General features: G+C 35.1%; 1 protein-coding gene and 1 long non-coding RNA gene across 4 annotated transcripts in view; both read left to right on the top strand.

The window, feature by feature from the left end:
* Nucleotides 1–23,370, top strand: part of LOC140063636 (uncharacterized) — a 478,535-nt gene that overhangs the window by 293,600 nt on the left and 161,565 nt on the right. The window lies entirely within an intron of this gene.
* Nucleotides 1–23,370, top strand: part of LOC140063627 (mediator of RNA polymerase II transcription subunit 24-like) — a 54,472-nt gene that overhangs the window by 4,131 nt on the left and 26,971 nt on the right. For both annotated transcript variants that reach the window (XM_072110049.1, XM_072110050.1), the window contains exons 4-12: nucleotides 1,500–1,732; nucleotides 2,520–2,664; nucleotides 3,258–3,426; nucleotides 3,749–3,862; nucleotides 4,272–4,378; nucleotides 4,465–4,551; nucleotides 5,322–5,433; nucleotides 7,934–8,079; nucleotides 8,678–8,798. In XM_072110049.1, the coding sequence (XP_071966150.1) occupies nucleotides 1,500–1,732; nucleotides 2,520–2,664; nucleotides 3,258–3,426; nucleotides 3,749–3,862; nucleotides 4,272–4,378; nucleotides 4,465–4,551; nucleotides 5,322–5,433; nucleotides 7,934–8,079; nucleotides 8,678–8,798 (1,234 nt within the window). The remainder of the gene's footprint in view (nucleotides 1–1,499; nucleotides 1,733–2,519; nucleotides 2,665–3,257; nucleotides 3,427–3,748; nucleotides 3,863–4,271; nucleotides 4,379–4,464; nucleotides 4,552–5,321; nucleotides 5,434–7,933; nucleotides 8,080–8,677; nucleotides 8,799–23,370) is intronic.

Genomic DNA, 23,370 nt, shown 5'->3' with positions numbered 1-23,370 from the left:
CTACAGTATCAACTTTTTTTTCTCGCGTCCATCGAGTCCAAGGTGTCAATATTAGTTCCTGAACTTCTTAATATTCAGAAATAAACAACTATACAATGTGACTGGATGTATAAGGAAAGTGCAAAGATACATTTATGACATTATTTACTAGCAGTATACCTTGCAATAACCCGTGCTCCGTGCACGGGTTATTGCTATACCACAAATTTAATTACTTAATTTTCTGCCATAATAATAAATAGGATGGGATGATAAAAGCGCAATACTGGATATGGGACTTTGTGCTGTGTAAATATTATTCTAGTGTGCGCATCAGAAAGTGACAACATGCATGAGAGATGCACGTTGAAGTCTGTTAATCAGTCAGCTATAGAATTTTAAGATGTGAACAGTATTCGAATAATAGAACGGACTTCAAAATCCATGGAAAAAGTGCAAACACTACTCGAAATTTGATGATGCGCTCGGACACAAAATTTTATATCTGATATCTTGTGGAAACACACATATTTTTTTTTTCATTTACTTTTTTTTTGTTATTTCAATGGTTTTTTATTTATTGCTATTTTTTTGCATGAGATTTGGTATCTTTTTTGCTACTTTTGTAATTACATGGAGGTTTAGATTTTTGGTTTTAAGCGTTGATACTTATTATTTACACATATTGTGGATTTGAACTCAAACCTACTAAGCATTAATTTCAAAGGCCACAGCGTTTTACTTACTGAGCCAAACCGTGATTTACAAAATACATTCTGTTCCTAAGATAGGTGTAATTAATTAAAACTTCAACGACGCAATAAGTTGATACAGTTGACTAAAGACTCTGTTTTTTGGTGGCCCGGCATGGTATTTGTAGATCTGGCCATGGCGGTACACAACAGAGGAGGTTGCGTAGTTTATACAGTGATGTAACATGGTCACTGACACGTCAAGTTACTGCTATTCTTTGCCTTTTTTAAGTGTTTATCCCTAAAATTCAGGAAAGTGACGTAGCCTATCATGTGCGGCCCATCAATAAACATCAGTGTGCCAAATGTGAGCATGTACTGTTCAGTGGTTTTGAAGGAGATACGTAAAATACGCGAAAAATGTTGTAGTATTAATATATAGATATTGTACTGGCCCTCTAAAACCAGACCTAGCTGGTGTAGGTTACTGCTCTAGGCCTGACCAACTGACGAGTACCAATCGACTACGACCCGTGTGGACGAGAACTTCACTCAAATTTAAAAGTCCCCTATGATGTCCCGAATAGAGGTTCTACAGTAGTTTATATCATATTATTTACTATTTATCAATATATCGTACTATTTATCAATATATCGTACTATTTATCAATATATCGTACTATTTATCAATATATCGTACTATTTATCAATATATCGTACTATTTATCAATATATCGTACTATTTATCAATATATCGTACTATTTATCAATATATCGTACTATTTATCAATATATCTTACTATTTATCAATATATCTTACTTTCAAAGTGGTCATTGTATTATGGATGACTGCTTGCAGCTGGTTAAATCTTACATGAAAGTAGTTTTATGGATTCTGGACAGTATGAAATATTGCATTGAGAAGATCAAAGACACCAGTAGCAAGCCAGATGTGATGATCACACATATGCTAGATATGATAGTGGAGAGACTCATGAAGGTTGTCTGCCTCACCAGCTTGTCTAAGCTTCTGCTCTTCATAGGAAAAATGGAAGATGAAGGTTAGTTTGGTTGCTGAGTTATTATTATTATTTATAAAGGAAAACAATACAAAACAAGACAGGTAAATAGTAGTTCCTACTGTAGGAAGATCCAAGAGCATAAAGGCCACTTTATCAACAACAAATAACACCTGCTATTTACAAACTAACTAACCTGTATAAAATATTAATAAGTCTAATCAAATATTCTCTATTCAAAATATTCATCATTTATTTTTATAGCACACCTGCATATATCCTTGAAATTTAATTGGTTAATTACGCACCATTCGTATTCATTATTAGCTCTATCTAACAGAAAACTGATATCTATTGGTGATAATTAATGCGCTCTAATTCACGTTTAGCTTTTTGTATTAAAGACTTCACATCCACATTCAACGATTTACAATGGATGTGTTATAAAACTAATAATTCAATTCAATCTCTTTATTGCTGCAAATGCCATCAAGGGCTAATATCCGCTTAAACATACTACATCATACAAACATAATTATACATATTTAAATTATATTTAAAATTTACACACATAAAAATTATAGTCATTTGTATTCGTTGAAATTGACTGCACTGAGCAGTAAATTTTTCAGTTCATGAAATATTCGTACCACCCAACCTTATTATACTTATTATTTACCTCTATATATAATAAACACATCTACTGTTCTAAGTAAACGATTGGGATTGCAGATTAAAACAATTAATAGAATGATTAAGTATATTCATGGAGAACTAATACTAAATGACCTGTTATATGAAATAAGTAAAATAAATTCTTCTTATATAGAAGCCTGGAAATTAATTCATAATGCTAGCATCAAGGTAAAAGAAAGTTTGAACATCACAGAGACTGAGGGTGGTTTACCAACACCAGTATTCATTAAAAAAGAGCTTAAAGAAAAAGTTTTGAGATCATTGCAAGATATAGTAAGGTAAAGTATGAGTTATTTTTGATAAACTGTAATAAGGCTTTATTTGTACACAACTATCGCAAAAATGAAGAAATGTTTTTAATTTTAGAGGCTTACATAATATAAAAATTGCCAATTTGATTGCCTCCATCAAGTTTGGCCATTATAATATCCAACGCTTATTCAAATATTTTGTAATTATTGAGTTAAGTGGGTTGCACTTATATTCAAATACCTTATTATTGAAGTGGATTGCAAATATATTACCTTATTTATATTATCAGGGAAGAGTGAAATTGTAATTTTACTTTTCCTGTTTATATTAAGTTCCTTTACTCTTATTTAGCTATTAGGTTGCTCTTAAGGTTTTCAAATAAGAAATTGGCTTGAAACAAGATATGTTTTTTTTCTAGTTTTCATAGCGTGATGAAAAGCCTTAAGATGCTTATACATTAAAGTGTAGGCCTCCTTCAGTCTATATGTTTAAAATAACATATTTAGTTGCTTATACATTTACAGCTGCATTAACAATGCTTACAAACAACTTGTTATTCTATTTTTTCACATAATTCAATGATTCAATCAATTTATGCAATGTCTTTATTTTCTTTCAGGATTCCCCATATACGAATACCCAGTACAGCAACACTGCAGACAAATTCAATTGAAGTTAAAGGAACAAGTTTTATTATTAATATGATTACGTATCTAGAGGCTGCTATCAATATTACAAATGATGTACAATGCTTTGTTGATCAAGTGCTTTTAATTGAGAAAGTTCAGGTGATATTACAATATAATTATCATATTTAATTCAAACTTACTATTTCGAATTTCAAAATCTGAGAAGACAAGGAAGTTAAATGAAATTAATTTTATCAGAACATATAGTTTGTAGCAATGATCGCAAAATTGAAATCTTTGAAAGTAAAGAGCTTACATTTAAAATTATTTCTTAAGTATTTTTACAATATACTGTATCATGTTCAAATTGATTTTTTTTTTAATGAAAGTTCAGAATAATGCCAATTTAACTTTGAGGATTACCTTAATACATTGAAAAAAAACCCTATAAATAATGATTTTTTTGTTTTCTTCCATTTAGCATATTCAAAGGCATGTAATTGTAAAGGAGTTATGTCACTCGGCTCTTCTAGGACTTGTTGATCATATTGACAGTGCGGATGAACTTAAATGGCATGCATTTACATTTGTTAAGGTATTTAATAATAAATACTAACCCAATAAAATTAGTACTTGATTTGAATAAATACTCAACCAGAATAAATACAGCAATTGTATAAGCACTTGTTTCAATAAGTACCTAAACTTGAATAAGCACTCCAATGAAATAAACACTAGATTTTAATAAATCTCCTGAATAAGCACCCGATTTCAATAAAGACCCTGAATAATTAAAAGTTTTAAATAAGCAGTAACATCAAATAAGGACCTGATTTTAAGGATACCCTAAATAAATACACAGCTTGAATAAGCACCTAATTTCAGTACCCTGAATAATTAAACAATTTTATCATCGAATAAGGACATGATTTGAGTGAACAAGTACACAATTTGAATAAACAAAATAAGGCATGATTTTCTCTTAATCTTTATGTCTTTTTCAGCTTCCTAAAATATTTTCCTGTTTGAAATCTGGTACTGCTTTTGGACAGGGCATTAAAGAACTCTTGTGGTTAAACACTCTGTTAGATACAGTTGATTCCAAAAGCAAGTAAGTTTTTTTTCTAAGATTACTTACAATACAAGTTATGCTAATTTGAAAATGTTTATTTTTACATTTGTGTGTTATTTCTGTAGATGTGATTGCTTGCATCATCTTTTAAGTCAATGTGTTAAATTAGATGTTATTACTGAAGCACAGTCAAATGAATATATTCAAGAAAGGTACATTTTTATTTATTATTATATTATGTAATTATGATGCAGTTTAGCTGTTCCATATGTGTTGAAATTTCAATCATGTCAGCTACAATTAAATTTTGCCAAATTAAATATCGGAAAAATGTACATTGTGTAGGATTTACACCTTTACTTTTAACACAGTGGCTGTCAGAGACAAGTTTACTAGTGATATCGGTTTTTTCAAGGGCGCGGGGAATGATAATACTTGTAAAAAAACAGTTTTCACTTAAAAAGTGTGTTAACCTGCATTTATACATCAGGTATTACTGAGAATATACACCCACACAATAGTGTAATATAATTTCTGTTGTGTTTTGTTGGAGAAAGTATTAAAATCATATATTTGTGGCACCCTCTGTTTTTAATAACTTGTTCATACGTGACAGAACAATAAAATAAAGTCTGGCAACCAATGTGTTGAATCAACCAGAATATCAGGATTCTCTTATAGTTGTATATGTATAAATTATATATATAATACATAGTATAATTTTTGTATGTGGGCAAGTTGTACAGATGGTATGTAAAGATGCAATGTTTCAACATGTCCTCCAGTCAGTACAAGTCGGATGATGAATTGTAATGCCTCAGATTGAGTTAACCTGACAAGTTCAGTATTAAATCCTTCTTTCCATATCAAACTCACAATGTCTCTCCCAAACAGTGTGAACTGAGGTCCCACATTGCTCAGACCTCTTACATTAATGCAGAACAATATTAACCTAGTTAATATTTTGTTTTTGGTATTTCAGAGCAAATCAACGTAATACAGTCATACCTTCAAAGAAAGACTTGAATCCATTACCAAATGCTATGCTGATACTCCAAGCTGAAACAATGGCCAGTACCATTCTTAGTGAAAAGGTTTGTGTAATATTCATATGTACCCTAAACTACAAAGCCCTGTCATAAATCGTTTTGCCCCAATAGTCCATGGGATTTAGCTAAAAAATTACCCTTTTCTCACACAAATTGCAAGAAAAGTTTTTTTTGATGAAATGTGTTCTTTAGACCCTACTGAACACATTTATCAACGTTAGGACATTTTTCGACAACGGGAAGTAGCCTAATTTGCATAATTAAAAATGGCCGCCATTTTTAATAACGTACTCTGTATCTTGGAAACCGCTAGTCACAGATACTTAATTATGGTGTCAAAATTGTTAGAATATATGTTTTTATTTTCACTTTAATGAAAAAGTTTGTCCAAAAATGAATGGAAGTGCTATTTCTAACATTATTGACCTTTGACCTTGATTTATCATATCTCAGCAACCACTAATCGGAGATATACAAATTAGGGCTTAAATTGTTCAGAAACTACACATTTATATCCAGTCTAATGGCATGTTTTTGCAAAAAATGGCGGATTCTAACATTATTGACCTTTGACCTTGATTTATCATATCTTAGCAACCACTAATCTGAGAGACACACAATATGGCTCAAACTATTCAAAAACTACATATTTATATTTAGTCCAATGGCATGTTTTTGCAAAAAATGGCCGATTCTAACATTATTGACCTTTGAACTACATAAAATCGCATAACTTTGAAAATATTGTACATATGAAATTATTTTTAGTGTCAAATTATTCAGAACATATATGTTTCTATACAATCCAATGACACATTATGTCCAATAATGACCTATTGTATGGTTATTAACATTTGAACTATATTTGAAAAGGATTTTTAAACCCGGAATCATCTTCATGTAGGCATTCATTAGAACATGTGATTTGGCACTACTTGTTTAGAATATGGTGGTAATTTAAAGTGCATGTAACCAGTTGATTTAAATTAAATTTAAAAACTGAAAATATTCACTTTAAAAAAAAAATATTAGACTATATATACATACATTATAGGTTTGGATTATTAATACATTTTTAATTCGGTCTTACATCTTACTCAGGAGAAAGTTGGTGTTGACACTATTAACAGAGCCAACAAAAATGTATTTTTTTTTAATGATATATTGTACATACTTTAAATAGGCCATGCCATTTTGCAGGTTTATTAACGTTTTTTTCAATTTAGTAATTTATTTTTTGATCAAATTAAATTGCCATTAAATGGCATATTCAAAAAAACAAATTTCTAAAGATTATTTAGTTTATATTTTGCTAAGGATAGCATCACTCTTGAGGGCATTCTTTTAGGTTGAAACATAGTCTTATTAAGAAGGCATTTTCTACTAATAGACGCATTGTTGACAACTGGAATTTTAAAAGATCGATATTAATGCAACATATTTAGTTTAGTTTAATTAATTGGCTATCTAATGGATGTCCACATGAAGAAGATTCCGGGTTTAAAGAATTTTCAAATATAGTTCAAATGTTAATAACCATACAAAAGGCCATTATTGGACATAATGTGTCATTGGACTCTATAGAAACATGTATGTTCTGAAAAATTTGACACTAAAAATAATTTCATATGTACAATATTTTCAAAGTTATGCGATTTTATGAAGTGCAAAGTTCAAAGGTCAATAATGTTAGAATCGGCCATTTTTTGCAAAAACATGCCATTAGACTAAATATAAATATGTAGTTTCTGAATAGTTTGAGCCATATTGTGTGTCTCTCAGATTAGTGGTTGCTAAGATATGATAAATCAAGGTCAAAGGTCAATAATGTTAGAATCCGCCATTTTTTGCAAAAACATGCCATTAGACTGGATATAAATGTGTAGTTTCTGAACAATTTAAGCCCTAATTTGTATATCTCCGATTAGTGGTTGCTGAGATATGATAAATCAAGGTCAAAGGTCAATAATGTTAGAAATAGCACTTCCATTCATTTTTGGACAAACTTTTTCATTAAAGTGAATATAAAAACATATATTCTAACAATTTTGACACCATAATTAAGTATCTGTGACTAGCGGTTTCCAAGATACAGAGTACGTTATTAAAAATGGCGGCCATTTTTAATTATGCAAATTAGGCTACTTCCTGTTGTCGAAAAATGTCCTAACGTTGATAAATGTGTTCAGTAGGGTCTAAAGAACACATTTCATCAAAAAAACCTTTTCTTGCAATTTGTGTGAGTTAAAAGTCTAAATCCCATTGACTACAAGGGATTATTCAGTTTACACAATGTATACGTTTATCTTTTTATATTTTTGATCCAGGTTCTATTCTAAATCTATTTTACTTTGATACCTATCGCCCAAGAGAGGCAACAATTCTTCTGAATTAGAATATAACAGGGCAGTGTCTTTCATAACAACTGATGCAACCCATGTTATGCTTAAAGATTGTACACTGCCACCTTGCCAGACCCACCTATAGTTCTAGTTACAGGTCTATGGCAATATATGATTTAAATCAATGAAAATTTATTCTATAGACCTTCAATGATCCTGACTTCTCCAAGATACAGGAAGATCTTCTGGGGGTTCTTGGTCAACTGATAGAAGGAAAAAGCTTTAATTTGATCGTTGCTGCAGAAGCAGGCACAGGAAAGCTAAAGATTTTTACAAGTAAACTCATCAGGTAGACCTTAATTAATATTATTATTCTTTCATTTTCATCGAGCGGCAAATTTTTATTTCATGCTTTTTCAGTATGAGAAAATGAAAATCATTACCTGTATTTTCTGCTGTAGACTTCATTTGGGGATTGTTTTTTTTTTATTGATGAAAACATTGAGAGCACTACTCCATGTTGATCACAGAACATTCATATTATTCATGTGTCCGTGTATTGTGTGCAACTTCACTAACCTTACTGATATTACAAACGGAAAATTACAAATTAAAAAATAATCATTATTTTAATTTTTAAAAGAGGTAAAAAAGACATGGCGCTGTTAAAATCTTTAGTAGGGGCTAAAGCCTGTTTAAATCTGTACCTGGTAACAATTGCATGACAAATAATTTCTGATATACCATCGTTCAAATACTATCTTGTCGAGTAAATGGAAAGAGAATAGTGGTAGATTTTATGTGATTTCATGTTTAATTTGACACATCAAGAATTACAAACAATAATCAATGGTTGACTAGCAAGCCACCAATATAATTTATTATGTTTTTCGTTTCCAAACATGTACAATACATGACTTTATAGACTAATATTGTTATTTGAACAGGTTTAATGAATGGGCCAAGAATGCTAGTGGAGAAGGCGGTAAACAAAGCCAAGTGAGAGCTTTGCTGTTTGATTTTACTTTTCTCATGTTGTGTCACATTGCACAAATGTACGGTGTCCAAGTAAGTTGTATATATGCCCCACTTATATGTGTACACTAGTATACACTTGTATGTTTACATCTACAATATTAATTACTTTATTCATTCCAAAAACACACCTTACTAACAGGGGTTTTGGATAAGCACCATTGGTTTGAAACCAGCTACCACTCCATATCCATCAGTGTATCACTTCTAAAATATCACCTTTTTCAATCATTGTTGCTGTTAGCACTGTGAGACATCAGTAAACAGAGCGCTTCATAGAAGTTGTATTATTATTAGTACCACTGATACAATTAAATGTTTGGGGTAACTGAGCTACTATATCAAAATTCACTCCTACAGTTGCGGAAGTCTCCCCATTGTCATCTCACACACTCCTGCTAATATGCAATTTCTTCAAATTTTTTGGGACAAAAAAATATTCCGATATGTATAAATTTATAATTTCTACTGTTCTAGAGAGATAGAGAATCAAAAACATATGTTCTATATTTCCAACTCAGACAGCTACATACGACGATGCCTGGTGAATTGTCAAGATTACAAGAAATTTAAACATGTTCTCCTACAGAATGACTTATTTGTTGGCTTCCAGTTAGACAGCACCGACATAGTATGATGCTGTCTGAGTTTCCTTACGACGTTAATTATACAAATAACAAGTCAAGGTGCGTTAGTGAAAATGTGGTGCAATTACAATTGTGCGACATGTTGCACGACTTTGTGAATACCAGAGAGTGCGCCGCATCTCCACTAACGCACAAACTTAGACTTGTGCATTATTTGTTTTATAACATGGGTCTATGAACTATGTTCACTTACCTTTTTAGGTGAATACTCCTAGAAGCTTGGCCTACCGCAGAAAGCACAAGGCCTAGAAGTGCTCTCTATAGTTTGGATATGCTTTTATTATGACCTCCCAATATTTCATTTCTCCAAGTTGTGAGGTCTGTTATATGATTAATGATGTTGTGATTTTAGGTGGGTGCTGGAATGGCCTGATAATTAAAGCTACTAGGCTTACCTTAGTCAGTCCCGCTTGTCCTAAACCACACAAGTATCCGAAAGCAGCAAATCCAAATATATTAGTCAAGTTCGGTATGTCCGTTTCTCTTCAGTTCCTGCTTCAAATAGACCGGTTCGGGCGGCGTTGAGGTCCCACGTTAACATTTTCATACCCCCTGTATGCAAATCAAGCTATCGGGGCGACGCCCTCGTTCGGTCGGAGGGGTTTACTCAGCGGGCGCCGTTCACAATACTCCTCCTGTGTTTGAAAAGCGGCCACCCCGTCCTGGATCCACCTCGGGGGTAAACCAGGTGATTTTCGTACGTGATAAATACCAGATACCCGTAGCTATGTAGACCGCTTCAGGTAGTCAATGGCCGTGGGACATGCCAGTAGCACCGTCCTCTGCTTCCCCGGATACCTGAAAGATATAAATAAAAATAAATGTGAAATGGAACTGTTTTCTTTTCAAACGGAAAATTTCTGGTAAAACTGAAAACTTCTGGTTGTGGGTGAGCCAGGGGCTCAAAGGAGATCTCGACCGTTCTTCCATGTCAGATCAATGACCTGCATGATACTCCGGTTGAGCACCTGTCCCACGGCGACGGCCCACAACAGATAAGGTGCTCCGACTGGATATCCGGCTGGAGGATAGTCCGGTCCGTTGGACCCCATCAGCAGTCGCCGATCCTCATTCGTGGCGATGAAACGCATGCCCTTGCGTTGATCGGCTGTAAAGCCCGTCACTCGGCTGGTCACACTGAAGTATGTCCTGGGGAAATGCTGGAGGTAGGTGGTTGCTACGTCTTCCGTAGAAGCGTAGTCTGCCAGAAGCAGCCGCTGTTCCTTCGACACGCGACTTAGACGTAAGATGTCCAAGACGCGATAGTAGCACTCCTCCCCGGTGAGCTCGCCTTGAACTCCAGTGATGTCCAGACACAGGATGCGGTGGTGGTGGCGGCCGTCCAAGCAACGACCCAACACCCTCTTTAGCAGCTGATCTTGTCTTGGCCAGTCCGTAGGTGGGGCCGAATGATCCAATCCCACTCTCCCGATTACTCGAACATCTCGAGTTCAGGCCAGAAGCCTATCGAATTGGACCGTTGTCGTCGAGTAGCCAGGAGCCACTCCCAAGTCCATCGCACAGCCGTTCCTCGCAAATCCGCCAATCTCCCGCTCAGTGGGGTAAGTGGTTGGATCGCCAAACAGGGCAATCCCGCCTACCACTTCCACAGGCTGCGTTTCACTTTTCACCCGCACCGCTCGCTCCACGTCCCAAAGGTCTGCACGTCAAGAAAGTTGCAGGTCCCTCTGCAGCCGGTCCAGATGGAAACAGGCGTCAAACACTTTGGGCGCCGAACCAAGCGAGGCCGATGTTCCCTGCACAATCGGTGGCACCGCCACTGATTTACCATCCCTAGGCGGAGCATCGCGCTTGGTCGGTCGCTCTCCATGCTCTCTTCCTGTCGCTTTCCTCTTTGGCGGCCTTGTCCAATGCCGGCTCCTCCTCTTCAGCCCGACGACCACACTCCTTCCACAGGTCTTCACTAAAAACAGCGATGAGAGCAATCACACAACGCCAGTGTATAAGAGCCGACGGGTGACTGATAACCAGAGCTATCATAAGAGGCGGGGGCCTCTTTCCACCAATCACCTGTGTCAGCATCCGGATGGCACCACAAGTTTTTCTATCCGGGTAGATAGACAGGTTCCATTTCTCAGAAAACGGCCTAGAAAACGAATCAAGAAGCATTTTTGGGTAGAAGCTGGGATCCACTTGATTTAGGATATTTCGACCTCGCTGATTACGAATATGGCGGATCCCAAGCGAAATTCGGCCATCTAAGCCCTTAATTTGCATAATTAAAAATGGCGGCCATTTTTTATAATTACCCTATATCTCGAGAACCACTAGTCACAGATAATTAATTTTGGTCTCAAAATGTTTTAAATATATGTTTTTATATTCACTTTAATGACACATTTTCTCAAAAAATGGATGCAAGTCTTATTTCTGACATTTTGACCTTTGACCTTGATTTATCGTATCTCAGTAACCAATAATCGGAAAGACACGAAACAGGGCTCAAATTGTTCAGAAACTATACATTCATATTTATTATAATGAAATGTTTTTACAAAACATGGCCGATTCTACAACTATTGACCTTTGAACTATTAGTCAAATATAATAATATAATAATAATATAACTTTGAAAATTGTGGTCTTATGAATTTTGTTTTCTTTTTAAATTGTTTAAAACATGTGTGTTTCTATCTAATGGCATATTTTAATATAATAATAATAAATGAAAACTTATATAGCGCCGGTATCCTCCACCCATGTGGCGCTCATGGCGCTTTGTGCATTAACAACGTGCGAGAACATCAGCGAATAGCGACGTCTTTAGGTTGGTCTTGAAACTGTTTAGACTAGTTGAGCATTTAACTGTTGCTGGTAAGCTGTTCCATACACTTGCGGCCGCAACGTAAAAAGATCTCTGACCCCACTGATTTTTCGCTCTACGCTCTTGAAGAAGGTTTTGTGACAATGATCGTAGGCCTCTGCGGGATGATTCGTAACGATCCACAAGGTCAGATAAATAAGCAGGAGCACTGTCATTTAGGATCTTGAATACAAACAACGCAAGTTTGTACTTAATACGTTGTTGAACAGGCAACCAATGCAAATCCATCAGGACAGGAGTTATGTGAGCGTTTGATTTTGTATAAGTTACAATTCTAGCTGCCATATTTTGCAAGCGCTGCAAACGTTGTATTTGAGATTTTGGTATGCCAAACAACAAGGCATTACCAATGTCAATTTTAGAAGTGACAAATGAGTGTACAATCAATTCAGCTGTTTTCTTGTTAAGATTACCGCGAATACGACCAAGGTTCCTAATCGATATGCATGCTGCTTTGGATACAGTTGTTATTTGTTCTTCCATAGTGAGATTACTATCCAGCATGATTCCCAGATTCCGGACCACCGATGAGGGAGCGATGTTAGAGTTTCCGATTCTGATATGTGTGATGTTGATTTTGGAGATGTTACATTTAGACCCGACGATAATAAACTCTGTCTTTCCATCATTCAACTTTAGGTAATTTGTTGTCATCCAATTGCGAACATCTTCTATACAGGCTTCCATCTTACTGATTGCTGCAGCAACATCCCTTTGCACTGGATTTACTGACACATAAATCTGTGTATCATCTGCATAGAAATGGAAATGTAGACTGTGTTTGCGAATAATGTCACCAAGGGGAAGCGTATAAATGGAAAACTGGCCAGGCCCAATTACTGACCCCTGTGGTACACCATATTCCAGGCAAGCTTCATCTGAGAATGCATCATTGATACAGACTAGCTGACGTCTTCCTGTAAGATATGACTGGAACCAGTTAAGAGCAACACCATTTATGCCAATGCGATTTCTCAGACGGGTTATCAGTCTTTGGTGATCAACTGTATCAAACGCTGCTGACAAATCCAACAACAGCAATAGCGTTATTTTCCCATCATTCATTCCTTGTAACAAATCATTCTGTACCTTTAAAAGGGAACTCTCCGTGCTCTGACATGCACGATATGCCGACTGGTAATTCTCATTTAAATTATGCTTTTGAAGATATGGAGTAATGCGTGATGTCACTACACGCTCCAGAGTCTTTCCAAGAAAAGAAAGATTCGACACCGGGCGGTAATTTTTCAGCGTGTTATGATCCAAGTTTTGCTTTTTTATTAAAGGACGAACGTGAGCAATTTTCAGTTCATCTGGCACTATGCCGGTATTAAGAGAATGGTTAATGATTTCCGTTATTATTGGAACGACTGCGTCTATACACTTCTTCAGTATAGAAGTAGGAACTGGATCTAACCTGCATGATTTTGTTGGTGATTTCATCAGAATGTTGCGGATCTCATCTTGAGATGCTGGTGTAAATGTTGTGAGATGCTGATGAACAGCTGTCACAGGCTCATTAAATGACATGTCATCAATCTTGAAGTCGTCTCTGATGATCTTGATCTTGTCTGTGAAAAACTGACAGAACCTGTTCGCAAGATCTAAGTCAGAAAGACTATCTGGGAGAGGTGATACCTGGCGATGATGAAGGAGTTGGTTAACAATTTTAAAAAGTCCTTTCTGATCTGCTGCATGTTCTTCACACAAGCCAATGTAGTAGTTGGCCTTTGCCTTTCTTACCATGGAATTTACATTCCTCTTCTGTGCAATGTAAGCTTGACGATCTATTTCCAGATGAGAGATTCTCCATTTCTTTTCAAGCTTACGCTTTGTTCTTTTCTCAGCATAGATGTCACTGTTATACCAACTAGTGTTTGGTCGGACCTTTACTGTTCTCTTTTTCGGTGGTGCGTGTTTGTCAAGAAGTTCACTCAAAGTGGTGACATATAGTCGTACTTTACTTGATAAATCAAGATTTGAGAGCGAAGTTCCGAGATCAGACTGTGTGATATCTTTACATAATGTCTCAAAATTTATATTTTGTACAAGAATGGCCGATAGTTCAATTCAATTCAATTCAAGGAACATTTATTCACGTCCAAAAGACAAAAGTAACAAAAACAAAATGGCAAGTGATAAAACAAGAAAATGGACGAAGGCAAATCCCAAAAAGATTACAATCTTGTGACGGGATTGCCTTTACAAAATATTTAAATAAGAGAAGAAAAAAAAAAAAAAATATATATAAATAAAGAAAATAAATTAATTAGACAATAAAGAAATACAAAATATATATAAAACCAGTAGATAAAAGTTGGAATAAAAAATAAAAAAAGAACAGAAAAAAGTACAGCTGCATGGCATATAGCGAATATGATGACAATTGAATAATAAAGATAGCAAGTCACGGAACATGGAAAAAACGACCATATCAATCATATCGATCAGTAATGAGACAAAAGGTAATTTTTTATGTTATTATTAAATGAATAGCGGTTGGCAGCACAGGAAATTGAGGGGGGTAAATTGTTAAACAATAGAGGTCCAGAATATCTAATGCTATGTTGAAAATAATTGGTGTTATGGTTAGGGATATATATGTTATTTCTTGTTCTAGTATAATATTTATGAACGGTATTATTAGGAGCGAAAAGGTCGTTTAGATGGCAAGGGAGAAGTGAGTGAGTGGCCAAAAAAACAAAGACACCTTGCTGGGATAGGTTAATGTCCGAGAGTTTGAGAAGATTGAGTTTGGAGAATAAGTGGGAGGAATGTGACAGTGGATGAGCGCCAGATATAGTCCTGATAGCTTTTTTTTGTAGGATAGAGAGTTTAATGATGTTTGAAGGGTAAGTGTTGGCCCAGACAATGTTACCATAGCTCAAATAAGGAAGGATGAGTGTGCAATAAAGGGTCCTGAGAATATAAGTTGGGAGGAAGGAAGAAAGCCTAGAAATGATCCCAAGGTTCTTAGACACTTTGTTCTCAATTTCTTGGATATGGGGTTTCCATGAGAGAGAGTTGTCGATGATAATGCCAAGAAATTTATTATACTTAACAGAGGGGATTTCTTGATTATCAATAACGACTTTAAATGGGGACACATCAATACCTCTAGTCAACTGCGGGGTTCCGAATAGGATGTAACTACATTTATTATGATTGAGGGAGAGTTTGTTGGCAATAAAGTACTGGGACAAGGGGATAACGTTGGTATTAAAGGTGTCAAAAAGAGTTTGGATATTTTTGTTGGCATGAAAAACTGTAGTGTCATCAGCATATAGAAAAAAATTTAGCAGGTTTGAGGTTCGGTGGATATCATTAATGTAAAAGGTGAACAGAAGCGGGCCAAGTAAGGAGCCCTGGGGAACGCCACAGGTGATAGGGCAAAAATTAGAAATAGAGTTAAAATATTTAGTACATTGGGAGCGGTTAGTGAGATAGCTTTTGAAAACGTTTAAGGCGGGTCCTCGGATTCCATAGTGAGACAATTTAAAAAGAAGAATATTATGATCAATGGTGTCGAAAGCCTTGGAAAGGTCGATGAAAAGTCCGATTCCAAATTGACGATTTTCGAATGCATGAATAATTTTGTTAGTGAGGTCGATCAAAGCCATGGAGGTGTTATGTCCTTTTCTAAAGCCATATTGTCTCTTGAAGAGGATGTTATGTTTGCTGATAAATGAAAATGTTCTATCATAGATAATTCTTTCCAAGGCTTTCGAAAAGATTGACAGGATGGAGATAGGACGATAGTTAGAAAGGTTGGATTTGGGGCCAGATTTGTAAACAGGGGTAACGCGCGCCAGCTTCAACCTGTTCGGAAAAACACCTTTGCAGAGGACAAGATTAAAAATGTGACACAAGGGAAGGGAGATAAGGTTGATAACATGTTTAATGGCTTTAGTATGGAAATCATCAGTACCAGGAGCTTTATTGTTATCGGAGGAGGAGATAATTCTTATGATATCCTCTTCTAGGACGGGGGTTAAGAACATTGATTTCGGATTTGGTTGAGGAAGAAATTCTTTGAAAGAAACATTGCTGGGAGGGATTTTGTTAGCAAGGGAGGGTCCGATTTCGACAAAAAAATCATTAAATGCTTTAGAAATAATGACGGGGTCTTTAGTTGGTACTCCGTTACAGTTGACAGGGGTATTGCCTTTGTGTTGGTTTCGGTTTTTATGGTTCAATAAAGAGTTAATTGATTTCCAGGTTGCCTTAATATCATTTTTTTGCTTGGTGAAAATATCATGAAAGTGGATTCTTTTGGCAATTTTGATAGTGGAGTTAAGTTTATTACGATATCGTTTATATTTGATTTCATTGGCAGGAGAAGGGCGGTGAAGAAATTTTGCATAGAGTTTATGTTTATACTTTATTGATTTTAGCAGTCCATTTGACATCCAAGATTTAATTTTTTTGTTCTTGTTTGTATTGTTCCTTTTCAGTAACGGGAAGTGTTGGTCATAAAGGGCTTTAAGTGTGTTATCAAAGAGGTCATAAGCAAAGTCAGGATCATTAGAATTAAGGATATCAAACCAAGTTTGATTAGAGACATCATGGTAAAAGTTGTTAAGAGACGTATTGTTAATCTGTCTGAGAGATGGGATCTCTTCATTGTTTGAGCTAGTGGCAAAATTATCAGAGAGGTTTGAAATATTAAAAACAGGGAGATGATCAGAGATATCACTATATAGCAGACCACTTATATGAGAACAATCAAATTGATTTGTAATAATATTATCTAATAATGAGGCTGTGGAATTTGTTATTCTGGATGGTCTGTCGATAAGTGGAAGATAGTGATTGCTAAACAGTGTGTTAATGAATTGACGGGCAGTATTGTCGGATTCATGTTTAAGAATGTCAATGTTAAAGTCTCCAAGAATATAAACATTTTTATTTTCTTTTGTTAAATTGGAAAGGACAATGTCAAGTTCAATTAAGAATTGATTTGGGTCAGAGGAGGGGGGTCTATATACAGTACCCACTATAATGTTTTTGTGATGAGGCCGTTTAATTTCAATAAAGATGGATTCGCAGTTGGAAGGGTGTGGGTGTAGGTCACTTCTAATGGAGAATTGTAGAGTATCAAGGATATACATGGCGACTCCTCCACCGTCTTTATGGGTTCTGTGGTTAGAGACAAAATTATAATTTGGGAGTTGGACCAAAGGATTATCGTACTTGAGCCAAGTTTCACTTACTCCAATAATATCGAAAGGCAGATTAATGGATGATAGGAGTTGTTTAATTTCATCAATGTGCTTGAGGATGCTTCTAGAGTTGAAATGAATAGTGGAGAAGCAATCAGAAAGTGAGTCAACAGGAAATTCATTAGGATCATAATATTGAGAGGGACTGTGGTTGCTGTTGGTGAAAAAATTAGAGTCGGGATCAATGTTAGATGTAGAATTGCCAAGGTTCCTGTTAATGTTACGGTTGTCTGAATAGCTGGGCAAGGGGAAGAAGTTTATGTTTGATAATCGGTCGTGGTACGATGTTCCGTCATCTGCGTTAAGGTTGTACATCAAGTAAAAAATGAAAATATAAAAAGAGAAATCTGTTCAGTGAAAATACTAGTTAATATATAATTTAAAATATATGTATAAAATATATATAAATAAATATACACTGTATAAATAAATAAACAAATATTAGATCAAACTGAATATTGGAAAAAAGAAAAATTAACAATGCATAAAAACAAGACTGTCAAAGTAAGGCGAGTTAAGCAGAACTCCGGCAAGGAACTAAAAATTGCAAAACAACAAGAGAACATTATGGAATGGTATAAACAATTATGAAAACTACATGAATATGGCAATCAGGCACTTAAACACTTGGATGATAATAGTGTTCAAAGCAATGACACATGGCAATGTAATCTGATTATTTAAAGATTTTTTATACTGAGAAACAATGCCAATAAGATATAACACACAAACACACCATCACACACACACCAACACCCATCCACCCACACGCAAGCACAAACGTATTGAATATTGAAGCATACAAAGGTCAATACTCTGTGTGAATATGGTAATAACATAAAACAAAAAACAGAGAAATAAAACACAAACAAATCAAGCCGAAATCGATGGCGAAAATGGGTAAGTAAAATACAAAAGGTGAAAATCATGAGAAAACGTCATAAGAAGTCAATGCAATGATTATGATGATATTACTTTTGATTTGAGACAATAACATTACATGCAAAGAGTCAGAAATGTCAATATGATGAAAGTTAAGTTTCAATTGGTAACAGATAACACAAAGGTTACGAGAGTACTTATCTGTTCGTTGATCCATGAAGAACGTCCTGAAAGGCGATCATTTAGATACAGCGAAGATCAGACTCCGATTTGATTACCATCTTTTTCTTGTTTCTTTTTAGTATGCATGTAATACGCCCGTCGATTGACCATGCGGCTTCCACAGCTTCATTGTTTGAGGTCTTATGAAGCAGATTAAGGCGTTTAGATGTTAAGTTTTCTGTGATTGTGAAACCTGACTTTTTAAGCATTTTTTTGTTTTTAAAGACTTCTGATCGGGAACGGTACGACGTAAATTTGATGATAATCGGCCGTGGTTTTGATTTTGTTGCGTCTAACTTCCTTTTACCTAGGCGATAAGTTCGATCAAGATCGCTTAGTTCAATACTGTCTGTTATTTTAGAGCCTATTAAATTAATAGCTAATTCGTCAGTATCTTCTCTAGGTGATTCAGGCATACCATGCAAAAGTAGGCAGTTTCGTCGACTATACTGTTCTAAGTCGTCGATCTTGTCCAGTTATGGTATGGTATGGTTATTGACCTTTAAACTACAGCATAGGCCTACTGTATACTAAATATAATATAATTGCATAACTATGAAATTATTTATACACAATAATAATTAGTAAAATTATAAAATTCACTGCCATCAAATATGATGTGTTATGATTTATATAGATTAAAAAAAAACCACGCAAGTTACATTTGTTGAAATTTGAAATTACCTGCCATCAATATGATGGAGTATGATTATAGATTTTTAAAAATGTGAACATGTCAGCTACATTTGGAAATTACCTGCCATCAATATGATGGATTATGATTATAGATTTAAAAAAGAATTTGAACACGTAAGCTTCATTTGAAAATTACCTGCCATCTATATGATGGATTATGATTGTAGATTTAAAAAAGAATTTGAACACGTCAGCTACATTCGGGAATTTGGAAATTACCTGCCATCAATATGATGGATTATGATTGTATAGTACCTGCATCAATATGATGGATTATGATTATAGATTTAAAAAAGAATTTGAACACGTCAGCTACATTTGGAAATTTGGAAATTACCTGCCATCAATATGATGGATTATGATTGTATAGGTTTGAAAGAAAATGTGAACACGTAAGCTACATTTGGAATGAACATGTTAAGGGCATCAGTTTTGATCATTCATCATGCAAAGGTTTCCGTCATCTTTAGCGTGGTTACAGCAGCATAAAGCTGTACATGGTAGTTTTGACTTCTTGCACCTACATCTATATGGTTATTGTAGTGAATTTATCTTTAGTTGGTTCCGAGCTTTCTCAGGCGTATATAACTCCACGCGACGTACACAGCTGTCACAGAATGATAACTCATACAAAAAGTATATTTAACTCAACTAGAACTTTTATTCCTTGTAATTCGATTAATACATCTTTCTACCACTACCAGTCAAGCCTTAATATTTTCTTTATCATCTTTCCGTTTATCTACTCTGATCTTATTCTCTCTTTTCCTCTAATATCTATTACATTCCACTTATATACTGGATATGCAAATTTTAGGCTTCAGAGGAGGATAACATTTTCCCTCCAAAATTTATACGATTTTGATTGGCTAATAATAAGGCGGACCTGGTCTAAAGCATCCTTCTCTAAACACAGAGAATCACAACATTTAATATGACATTCCCCTTTTTGGGAAAAAGATTGTGTCAATCTTTCCAAAAATTTAACATTTAAAACCATTTTACAATAAACTATCTACAAATAACACCTCTATAATATTTATGCACGGCTTAATCCATCTGCATTTCCATTTAATGACCCTTTCTTGTAAATAACTTTAAATTTATATCCTTGTAAATACAGAGCCCATCTCATAAGTCTAACATTGGCACCCTTCATTGAGTCCATCCATCTCAATGCCTGGTGGTCAGTATGAACTTGAAATTCACAACCATACAGATAATACTTAAGTTTATTGATAGCCCAAACAATAGAGAGGCACTCTTTTTCTGGCACAGAATATCTCTGCTCATGTACAGATAACTTTCTACTTAAGTACACAATGGGATAATCATTACCCTCCCCATCTATTTGGTTTTATTTCTTCACATCTTAAGCCATCTTTCACATTCGGGCCCTTCTTAGTGTCACTAGTCTTTTCTTTTGCTACCATCTTAGGACAATCCCCTATTTTATGTCCCTTCTTCTTACAATTAAAGCATAGGCCATTAATCCATTCATTTGAAGGTTCTCTCTGTTGGAAATTTCTACCATAGTTATGGAATTTGCCTCCCCTTCCGCGATACCTATTGTATCCTTGCTGCCTAGCTCCAGGGTTATTCTGAGTCGTACTATTCTTAGGTTTACTATTTTCTTGGCCCTTATAATACGTAGGCTTATTTTCAGAATTTACGGCATTCCAATAGCCACGGCCACCTCTATTAGCTATATAATCATCGGCTATCATAGCCATATCATAGCTCTTATTTACTTGTTTATCTCTAAGATAAAGCCTCAGATCTTCAGGCATTTTATCAAGTGCCTGTTCCATTATAATCATTTCAATAATGCCTGCAGCATCATCTTCTTTTACATTAGCACATTTCATCCAACATTTTAAATAATGGGAGAGCTCATTCAGCCATTCCCTGATGGACATATCTTTAACTCTGTTTGAATTTCTAAATTTAAATCTGTAGGTCTCTGCGGACACATCATACTTTTCTAAGATTGCCTTCTTTAAGGTATCATAATCTACACATTCTTTTACGGTTAAGGATGCATATGCTGTCCTAGCTTTACCAGACAGTTCAGGTGCTAACCTAGCGGACCACGTATTCTTATCCCAACCTGTGGCTTCTGCCAAGTGTTCAAATGTTCTAAAATATATATCAATATCATCTGATTCCTTCAAAGTAGGAACCTTTACCTTCATTTCATCTACTATATTCCTAGCATTACTGTAGCTAGACCTATTTTCTAATTCCATCATTTTCACTCTTTCTTGTGATTCAATTTTCCTTAGCTCTATATCTTGTTGGTATTCTAACTTTTTGTTTTCGGCCTCGAACTTCATTCGAAAATATTCGAGCATCATATCTTTAGGCATACCGCCGGGTATTTCGGGCAAATTAATATCCCTAGCCATGTTATCATATATTTCATTGACTTGGTCAACCTCTTCTTGGTCAACCATATCTTCCCTAGTATCTTTGTCTGACATAGTCTTATCTATATTTTTACCCGATCTTAAAGTTGTCATGCTAATAACAATTTACTAATGAAATATGTAAACTTATGTATACAAAATATGTTATAAAAGTATTTGTATTACCTTGATTCCATTCAGATATGTAAAAATATGAAATCCACATAAATTTTTAAATGCAATACAATCTAAGACATTAATTTACTTCAAAGTCACAAACAACGTTCCAAGTTCGCTCCGTACAAAAATTTACTTTCGAAATAAAAAAATAGTTTACAAAGTCAGCTTTGCAAATCTTCTCAAAATTTACTGGGCTTTCTTCTGTTACTTCAGTCTTCTTCTTTTCTGATCTCGGTGAATATATATCTCCGATGAATATCCAGCAGTCTTGAGTAGGTACCTTGAGCTCAACAGTACTTCTTCTTCGTTGTAATATCCAAACAACGCACGGTATAAAAACTGTCAGGAATCCAGATCTTCGTAACCATTTAACTTTTTGGTTACTGATTTAACAGGCCCGTAGAGTAGGCACTGTCACTTCTTCTTCTTCTAGATACTTAAATCATGTATCTTTAAACAAAAATTTTCACCGCTGCCACCATGTAGTGAATTTATCTTAGTTGGTTCCGAGCTTTCTCAGGCGTATATATTTCCACGCGACGTACACAGCTGTCACAGAATGATAACTCATACAAAAAGTATATTTAACTCAACTAGAACTTTTATTCCTTGTAATTCGATTAATACATCTTTCTACCACTACCAGTCAAGCCTTAATATTTTCTTTATCATCTTTCCGTTTATCTACTCTGATCTTATTCTCTCTTTTCCTCTAATATCTATTACATTCCACTTATATACTGGATATGCAAATTTTAGGCTTCAGAGGAGGATAACATTTTCCCTCCAAAATTTATACGATTTTGATTGGCTAATAATAAGGCGGACCTGGTCTAAAGCATCCTTCTCTAAACACAGAGAATCACAACATTTAATATGACAGTTATGCATCGTGTCTTGCATTCACAATAAATCATCTCTAACGAAGCAGTAGGAATAGCTTCATTTTTCAGAAGCACTGGTTGAAGTTTACCATTAGATAGCTCCCAACCAAAATCTGTTGGTGATGGCAAATGCTGGATTGGCGATACAGCTGTTTTCAATACGAGTGCTTGGAAGTGTGCTCTTTTTATATGCTGGTGCACTGCATCGCTTGTTGGAGGTAATGCCCGGTTTTGGTTTTTTTTAAACATGGCATGCCTAACTTAAAACTGTCGATAAAGTACACCACCAGACAAAGATGAACCAAAACACAGAGACCAATTCGTCGAATTATAGAAAGTGGTGAAATACCGCTGCCAAACTTTTTGGCATTACAAGATAATGTAAAGCAGATCTGGCACGATTTCTATCAGAGGAGTTGATTCGTCAAGCTCCTATAGACAAAGAAATTGTCACAGCTGGTGGATTTATGAAAGAATCAGTTGTTAAATCATCAAAAGTTTACACGAATAATACGTTGTCTCTGGTCGCAGATCATGAAGAATCGGACACGAGACTTGTCATGCTGCCAATGTCCGATACGACACAGTTGTAGTTGCTTCTAGGGATGATACAGACGTA

This window comes from Antedon mediterranea, chromosome 1 (genome assembly GCF_964355755.1).
Source record: "Antedon mediterranea chromosome 1, ecAntMedi1.1, whole genome shotgun sequence".
Classification (NCBI taxonomy): Eukaryota; Metazoa; Echinodermata; class Crinoidea; order Comatulida; family Antedonidae; genus Antedon; species Antedon mediterranea.
This window is presented reverse-complemented; position numbering and strand designations above follow the sequence as displayed.